At 35.4% G+C, this 8,371-nt stretch overlaps 2 protein-coding genes across 2 annotated transcripts in view; both read left to right on the forward strand.

Moving 5' to 3' along the window:
• The window catches only part of LOC111403523 (mitochondrial fission protein ELM1-like), a 17,425-nt gene extending 10,619 nt beyond the window's left edge, over positions 1–6,806 (forward strand). The window contains exons 2-10 of the mRNA XM_023032064.1: positions 525–763; positions 1,936–2,032; positions 2,841–2,990; positions 3,087–3,213; positions 4,009–4,121; positions 4,581–4,644; positions 4,736–4,829; positions 4,926–5,034; positions 6,364–6,806. Of these exons, the coding sequence (XP_022887832.1) occupies positions 525–763; positions 1,936–2,032; positions 2,841–2,990; positions 3,087–3,213; positions 4,009–4,121; positions 4,581–4,644; positions 4,736–4,829; positions 4,926–5,034; positions 6,364–6,465 (1,095 nt within the window). The 3' untranslated portion in view covers positions 6,466–6,806. The remainder of the gene's footprint in view (positions 1–524; positions 764–1,935; positions 2,033–2,840; positions 2,991–3,086; positions 3,214–4,008; positions 4,122–4,580; positions 4,645–4,735; positions 4,830–4,925; positions 5,035–6,363) is intronic.
• Positions 6,807–7,470: 664 nt separating this feature from the next.
• On the forward strand, positions 7,471–8,365 carry LOC111404910 (casparian strip membrane protein 3-like). The gene is made up of 3 exons (XM_023033637.1): positions 7,471–7,784; positions 7,862–7,985; positions 8,119–8,365. Exons 1-3 carry the CDS (start codon positions 7,501–7,503, stop codon positions 8,332–8,334), a joined length of 624 nt encoding a protein of 207 aa, XP_022889405.1. The 5' UTR covers positions 7,471–7,500; the 3' UTR covers positions 8,335–8,365.
• The last annotated feature ends 6 nt before the right edge of the window (positions 8,366–8,371 follow it).

Consider the following 8,371-nt stretch of genomic DNA (forward strand, 5'->3'; position numbering starts at 1 on the left):
CGTAACAAAAACTCAGTGAAGAAGAAGCATTCTTGTGTCAAGAGAATTTTTTTGCTCGGTGTAAGCATCCTGAGGTTTTCTTTGAATCTTTTGTTCCTTACTCTGTTTGCTGTTTTTGCTTGCACTCACCACTATCTTGGGTATAGTAGAATTACAACAGGATTTTTTTGCGTAATTTTTTACTTTGATATGTTTCTAGAAGCAGTTATTAGGGTTTGGATGCATCGAATTCGTGTTCTTTGACATGCTTAAATTGTTTTATAATTGTCATTTTCTTGTAAAGGTCTACCCTGATTTCTATCTGTCACTCTCAAGACCTTCCTTATATACGTGGTGTGACTTCTATGAGCCAATCAGACGAGTTTCTGTTTGAAAATTCAGTTTGAATTGTACAACAAAGCTGAGTTTCTTGTTTGCTAGCAATACAGATAGTTCCATCTTAAGTTGTCAGATGTTGTATACTTATGACATTAATTGAGTTATCTCCCTCCGATTGTATCATGTTGTTTATCTGGTCATAACAGCGAGTTACAAGGCCAAGAGGAGGAATCAATGAATGGCTACACTGGCTTCCTGTTTCCGTCCACAAAAAAATTTATTACATTATTAGCCAGATATATAGTTATTCCCGATTTCTGATAGCTAGAAGAGGAAAGAGTCTGGTGCATTTTCCTGTGGAGAATGGTCATTCTGCAGGCCTGTCATCTGTATTGGAAGCTGATCTTAGAAATATTGTAAGGATGGCTAAAGAAACTTCTGAGAAGTAAGTCTTCTCTCTTAACTCTGTTACACTCTAAATTTCTGGACAGAATTGACTAGTAAGGCATCTCTTATGTAGAACTATCCTTTTTATATGATAGGGGTAGGAACATTGTGCTGTCACTACTTCCAAAACGATGAATGAACTAGTTAACTGTTGATAATAGTGGTTTGCCTCCTGTACACTCTTGAGTACAACATGAACATGTTTGCAATCAGACTCTTCATAAATTTGCAAAAATAATATGAGGACCCAAGATTTGAATTATCAAAATAAACGACTGACTAAAGTTTACATGCATATGATCTGTATCAATCTTCAATGTTTTCAAAAAATTTCTGAACATGAGCAAAATACCTACCTCAATTGTAGAATTTTCCCTTCAGTATTTGTGAAACATGGATGTTACAACACTACTATAAAGAATTATGAAAGGAAATAGTTTACTTTTGATGATGGTAGTTCACCTCCTGTACATCGATAGTACATGACAATGGTGCAAGTTTGCAATTAAATTCTTCCTAGTTGTGCAAACATAATATCAATCCAATATTTATCGTGATAAATACAGTTGAAGGTCAGTATCAAGAATATCCTTCATTTTTTTAATCAAAATTGTCTAGACATTACAAAGAAGTTATGTCATGTTGCTTCATAACCCTTCTGGCTTCCACTATATCAAGATTTGTGATTTATGAATCTTATTTTTTCCTCCTGAATATAGTCAGTAAAATATTTTAACAGGTGAGCACTTTGTCACATTGCGACATTCGAAATTTAAAGAAAAATCTGGGTATATTGCAGTATGAACATATTTAAGTAATTACAACTTAAAAATGAGTTTGATAGAAATTTCCAAAGATTCAAACATTTCAAAAGTACATGGGCTATGTCTATGTTTATAAAACTATCAAGAATGCAAAGACCTATTTCAGGCCATCTCTGAAAAAACTTATTCATTCCTTTTTGTTTCAAGGTTTACCAGACCTCGTCAACAATTGCAATCAAAATATATCTGGTTACCAAAAAGGATCTGAATGTGTATATGTTTATGTTGGCAAATAAATTTGTGCTTCAGTCTAATAATAGGTGGTGATATATTTACATGGAAGTAAATTTGTATGTGTCATGTCTTGCTCTGATCTATAAAAATGGACATTTTAACCACTGTTCAGGGATGGTCCATTACTGGTGGTTGCATCTGGAAGAGATACTATTTCAATTGCAAGCTCTATAAAAAGATTAGCATCTGAAAATGTATTCGTCGTACAGGTTAATTACTCAACCCAATATATGCAAGTCATGCATATTATTTGATCTCATTACGCAGTGGAACATAAATCTGGTTGTTAATGGAAGCAATAAGATGATTGCAAGAGGAAGCTCTGGTGATGTACCATTAGTATTTTAACATCAGCAAGAACTTTATTCTACATTTTTCTTTATAACTAAAAGGTCTTATGAGAGTGATGAGGCAGCCTGACAAAGTATTTCTGTCATTCTTGATATCTTCCCCCTCTCATCCAGCCATTTGGATTTGTCGCCATGACACACTGAATACTTTAGTTTAGACATTCAATACATTAGGCAAATTCTGATAAGAACATTTTTTGTTAGTAGTCATGAATTCCCGCTCTCCTCTGTTCTCTTTGGTTTCAACTTTCATGTTGGGTGATTCGTTTTGGTTACAGTGTTTCATTTGCCTACCGACTGCCAAGATCCTTAAAATGCCTACTTCTTAACTACTTATAGCATTATATGCAAGGAAAGGACAGTTCAAATAGAATGTAACTGCAGAAGTTTTGAAGACAAAGAAGGTACCACTTGGCAATCTTTGGAAGAGACCAAGTTTTTGCATTTTTACTTGACCTCTACATATAAGGAGTTTTAGGATGATCTTTTATCTTTCGGTGTTTTTGACTGGAAGATTTGATGTATTCTTGATTTTATTTCTAAACTTGTTTTCCCCTTTCGATTGATATACCTTTATATCATTGAGTGTCATATGCTGGGTCTGGGCTTGACCTTTTGTAGGGACAAGGGATTTTTGACAATTTAACAGTTTTTTTTTTTTTTCCAGATTCAGCATCCAAGGTCCCATTTGGATAGGTTTGATATGGTGATTGCCCCAAAGCATGATTACTACCCTTTGACACCTCATGCACAGGAGCAGGTTCCTCGGTTTCTCAGGAGATACATAACACCTCGTGAACCTCCTGATGAACATGTTGTATGTATCCATATGATATATTTTCACATCAAATCAGCTTTCACTACCGAGCTTCTGTTCACTAAATTCTTAATCTATATATCTTCATATCCTCAGGTTCTCACTGTAGGAGCTCTTCATCAAGTAGATTCTGCTTCCCTTCGTAGTGCAGCTAATGCATGGCATGATGAGTTTGCACCCTTACCAAAACCATTACTTGTAGTCAACATCGGAGGGCCTACAAGTAACCATTCTTTTTCTATCCTGGTGTTGGATTCTTGTCATTTTCCTTTACTGTTGTTCTGTCTGTGTAGTGTAAGTGTTCTCTACTCTTCACTGGCATATGTTTTGTGCTCTAGTTTAAATTGAGCTAATATTCTGGTTGGATCAGAAATATCTCGAACTGGAAAGTGGTTAACAAGGCTTTTAATGGTGTAATAATTACTGATTTGTCACTTAAGAGTGGAAATCTATATTACCCTGATTATTTATTTGATGTTTAGGATTAATGGCAACCTTGCACTTTCATAATATCCAAAGCGTCTGCAATCTTTCACATCCCCCCCCCCCCAACCCCACATGACTTATTTCTCTTAGAATTTAAGGAACGATACATTTGTTTATTTTGTTTGTGACATCCGGCACAAAATGGACTTCATTATACTCAATAAATGATAGATATTTCAACTTCAGTTATAACGTAATTCCATTGAACAGATTCCATTTGACCAATCTAAATTGTGTTCCTTCTGATTTTTGGCTGGATTCACCACCATTGGCCTGTGGGTTGTGATTAAGCCGTCACATATGGCTTTTGGCTATCTGCATGCCTTCTTGAACAAAGAGCATAGGATGTTGAAACCCTGCCATTTTACCTTCAGTTCATGAAGTTCTGAAATCATTGTGCTTGTTTGTGATTTTTAACTTCCACTCTCTTTTTTCAAATTTATTCCTTAACTATTTCAGTTTCTAAACGTCTTTCCAATTGAGAACTAGTTGCCTCAACACTGCATATTGTTATATTCCTATAATTTTATAGGGTACTGCAAATATAGCATGGACCTTGCGAAGCAATTGACAACCTCACTCCATAATGTACTCGCAAGCTGTGGAAGCGTGAGGATATCTTTCTCAAGAAGGACACCTGAAAAGGTGTGAGAATAAGTTGCAGAGTTCTTCAAATTTATTATTCTAACTATAATTTCACCATCCCTTTCCTTTTTCAATATAGTATTTTTCTCTATTGCACGGACACTTCAATTAGGGTGGCGTGTTTGTGTCCGGCATGTGTCGGATACCAACATTCTTCGAACACTTTATCATGGTCATTTTTCTTTTTTCTCATAAATATTATATATATATNTATATATATATGTATAACTCAATTATTAGTAAATAACAAATATATATTCATATTTAAAAGATTTCAACAAGATGTTATTATTGAGTATAAAATTAAATTTATACTATATGAATGAAGAATTTTAAAAAATTTAATCAATAAGTCGATGACGTGTTGTGTCAGTACTTTTTTGAAAAATCGAGTGTCGGGGTGTCCGAATCGGCATGTTAGAGGTACTATTTTATGTTTATTAGGTTTTTAATTGACAGGTCTCCAACATTATAGTGAAAGAACTTGGAACTCATCCGAAAATATACATATGGGATGGTGAAGGTAATTTCAGTTATAGTTCCTTGATTTGACAGATGATTTATGAATGAATTGGGAGAATCAACTAATGAGGATGATGTACTGTTGTTATCAGAACCTAATCCACACATGGGACATCTGGCTTGGGCTGATGCTTTTATAGTTACTGCAGATTCAGTTAGCATGTTGAGTGAAGTTTGCAGCACTGGGTATGCTCGAGTACAATACCTTAATGGCCATTGATGAATTTTCCTTCATATAAAATAGGCATGCCAAATATACGATCAACTCTTTGGTTATCACAGGAAACCTGTTTATGTGATTGGAGCTGAACGCTGTTCATGGAAGTTCGTGGAGTTCCATAAGAAGCTGAGAGAAAGAGGCCTGGTTCGACCATTTACAGGTCTTGAGGATGTAAGTGATCATTATACTCTTCCCATGATTCGATATTCTGGAGTGATTGATTTCTACTGATTATGAAAAACCTTCTCCACAAATAAGACTTTTGAGTACCAGGAAGGGCGGAATGGATCATTAGAGGGTGGAAATTTCCTCCAATCGGAATAGCTCAGCCCAATTTTTTTGATGTCATAGGGGAGGGATTGACTTTTCTAACGTATATTCAGTCTTACCGTCATTAGTGATTGATTTCTACTGATTATGAAATTTGGAGCAACCTGCTTTTTCAAAATTAAGTTGTCTTAAAAAACTCGTTTGTGCTATTAAAGCCTTGAGAAATGTTTTGATATATGTAACAGGATATATTTTTAAGTTGGTTTCCTTGATTTCCATATTGAGGAAAAAATTGTTATGTTATCCGTTGCTTAATGCCTCCTATATCTGAAAAAGAAAAATCCAAAAATGAGGTTTCCTTTGTATTTGAGGATCAAAAATTGAAAAATATAGTTAATAATAAGTCCTGTGATCTTCCCCAGCTTTTGTTTAAATTGTAGGTTGAAGATATGCATGGTCCTTAGATATAATGGTATAGTAACAACAAATATGGTGATAAGAAAGGTGAAGATTAGCTTTGTCTGTCCAACAAGTGAAATAAACGTAAAGGGGAAAGAAAAAAATAAGAAGGGAATCAATTGAATTTAAACTTTCTTCTGATTCTGAGAAGGCAATATTCAAAGTTGTCTTACACTTCTACTTGTGGAAATGATCTGCATAGCTCTATAAATTTTTCTCCTTGGGTTTTTAATCCCATAACTTGTGCATATTGATGCCAAATTTTCTGCTTGCCATCCTTTTTCACACGCACATTGATGATATTTAAGTCCACATATGTTGCAATACTTGGCGTGTAACATATGATATTTCCTTGTAACCAACCTATTATTTTCAAATCGATTATATTAAAAAACTATTTTGTTGGTGGGCTACTAATTGGTATCTAAAATAACATCATAACTTGGGGAAGGAATTACTGATAGGGTCCAAAATATCATCATAACTAGAGGCGGATCAAATGTCGGATATTATGTTATTCACTTCGTTTGATGTTACTAATTAAAATATTTGTAGTTTTGTTTGATCTTCCTCTTCATCAGAAGGAATGGTTTTAGAAGGTGAATGTGTGTTGGAGTGATATGGCCTCATGTAGATAGTAATTAAATGATCAACAAGGGAATAATAGGATTTGTGTTTTGCGGCCTTTGCCTATTGGGCATTAATCTGCTTCGAGTACAGGATTTTATTCTATCCATTATTCATGCAATTGAGTTTTTCTCTTGATTTCAGATGTCAGAAAGCTGGAGTTATCCCCCCTTGAATGACACTGCAGAGGCAGCAAGCCGAGTGCATAAAGCAATTGCTGAGCGTGGATGGAGATTACGGCCATAGGGACCTGTTATTTCATACTGTTCTCATCACCTTATCCTTATCATGAGCGAATCAGCAATTTTATTTGGTCCGTGTATTCCTAGTTTTATATACATATATAGACATTTTCGATTTTTGGCCCTCCCTGGGATTGCATAGGTGTAAAATAATAATTGGCTTCATTAATGCGGCCTGTAAAGTATAAACAGTTGAGTGGTTCCTTGAAAAAAACTATACTCTTTTGTGAGATAAAATTTTGTTCGAGTGTTTTTCCTGGAATTGACTTGATGATGTGAAATGTAATCTTTCATTGGACTGGAATGGCTATTGCATTACAGAATGAAGTTGTCTCTCTAAAAATGCGGAAACGGTGTATTTCTACAGAACTCTTTATTTCATACATTCGTGTTTGAATTAAGAACCATTAACAATTATTTTCATTACCTGACTTTGCAATTATAGTAATTTGATGAATATCTTGTATTGTAATGTTGAGAATAACGAATGGCCTGTGTGACTCGACTCCAACACAATGGCTTGGATAGAGCTAGCCTTTTTTATGTACTTGTCTGTATTGTTGTATGGATTTATTTGCCTGTGAATGTAATGACTTTGATATAGTTAGCCTTTTCAGGTATTTATGTATTTTCAAGTTGTATGGATCTGTTCGACGGTTATTGCTGCTATTAACGTAGTAATGGTTATGTTTTAAACGAATAATCTGTACTAGAGAAATTAATAATCCGAGAAAGGTAAAAAGAAAGCAATGTAAAACATACAATTTAAGGTGGTTTACTTTCAATAATGGAAGAGCTACATCTCTGTTCCTCCAAGTAAAATAACTCAATATTGTCTTATGGTCAAGTCTATTCTTTATAAAGATGGAGCAAGTTAGCAACAACTCCACCCCCAACCCACCCCACTCTACCATACTAGAAAACTAATCCATTAAATCCCAACTCATCCTTGCCTATATATTTCTTTACCCAACCAGTCCTACTCAAATCATAATTCAAAACAATAAGTTGTATTTACTATCTTCTTTGAAAAGTTCCAATGGATTCAACGAAGAGCACTGATGAAGCAGCAATCAACATTGCAGAGTCGAAATCTGCCGAAGGAAAGGCTCTTGCAACTCAAGATGTCATCACAAAGGCTACTCCAAACCCAAGTGGAAGGGCGAAAAGAGGCATTGCCATCTTTGACTTTGTTCTTAGAATTTGCGCTCTCGTGGCTGCTTTAGCTGCTACAAGCACGATGGGAACTACCGATCAAACTCTCCCTTTCTTCACGCAGTTCTTTCAGTTCCAAGCAAGCTATGATGACCTTCCAACGTTCACGTAATTACTCTTGATGTACACTTAATTTGTGCGTGTACAAGTACACTGATAAACATGTTATGCTACTGCATGTGCAGGTACTTTGTAGTTGCAAATGCTATTGTCAGTGGCTACCTTGTTCTTTCATTGCCTTTCTCCATTGTTTGCATCGTTCGTCCACGTGCAGCAGGAGCAAGACTTCTACTACTCATCTTTGACATCGTAAGAATAAGAGTACATTGGATGTTCAGTACTGGACAAGTCGAGCTTACCGAATATGCCTATGCGCTCCATATTTTTAGTACCCTAATATCCATTTTATCAGTTTTTGAAATGAAACTATATTTTTATACAGGTGTTTGTCGCTTTTACCATAGCTGCAGCAGCATCTTCAGCTGCCATTGTATACTTAGCTCATAATGGGAATTCCAACACCAATTGGCTAGCAATTTGCCAACAATTCGGCGACTTTTGCCAGCAAGTTAGTGGTGCAGTGGTGGCTTCTTTCGTTGCATCAGTCGTTTTAATATTCCTCGTTCTGCTTTCTGCTGTGGCCCTTCGTAGGCACTAATGAAAAAAATAGCATGTTTAGTTGTGTTTTAAAGTTA

The sequence above is a fragment of the Olea europaea genome, chromosome 11 (assembly GCF_002742605.1).
Source record: "Olea europaea var. sylvestris chromosome 11, O_europaea_v1, whole genome shotgun sequence".
Classification (NCBI taxonomy): Eukaryota; Viridiplantae; Streptophyta; class Magnoliopsida; order Lamiales; family Oleaceae; genus Olea; species Olea europaea.

Coding starts and splice junctions, on each gene's coding strand:
- LOC111404910 (XM_023033637.1), top strand. CDS start 7,501: ATGGATTCAACGAAGAGCACTGATGAAGCAGCAATCAACATTGCAGAG. Junction 7,785..7,861: donor GATGACCTTCCAACGTTCAC/GTAATTACTCTT, acceptor CTGCATGTGCAG/GTACTTTGTAGTTGCAAATG. Junction 7,986..8,118: donor TACTACTCATCTTTGACATC/GTAAGAATAAGA, acceptor ATTTTTATACAG/GTGTTTGTCGCTTTTACCAT.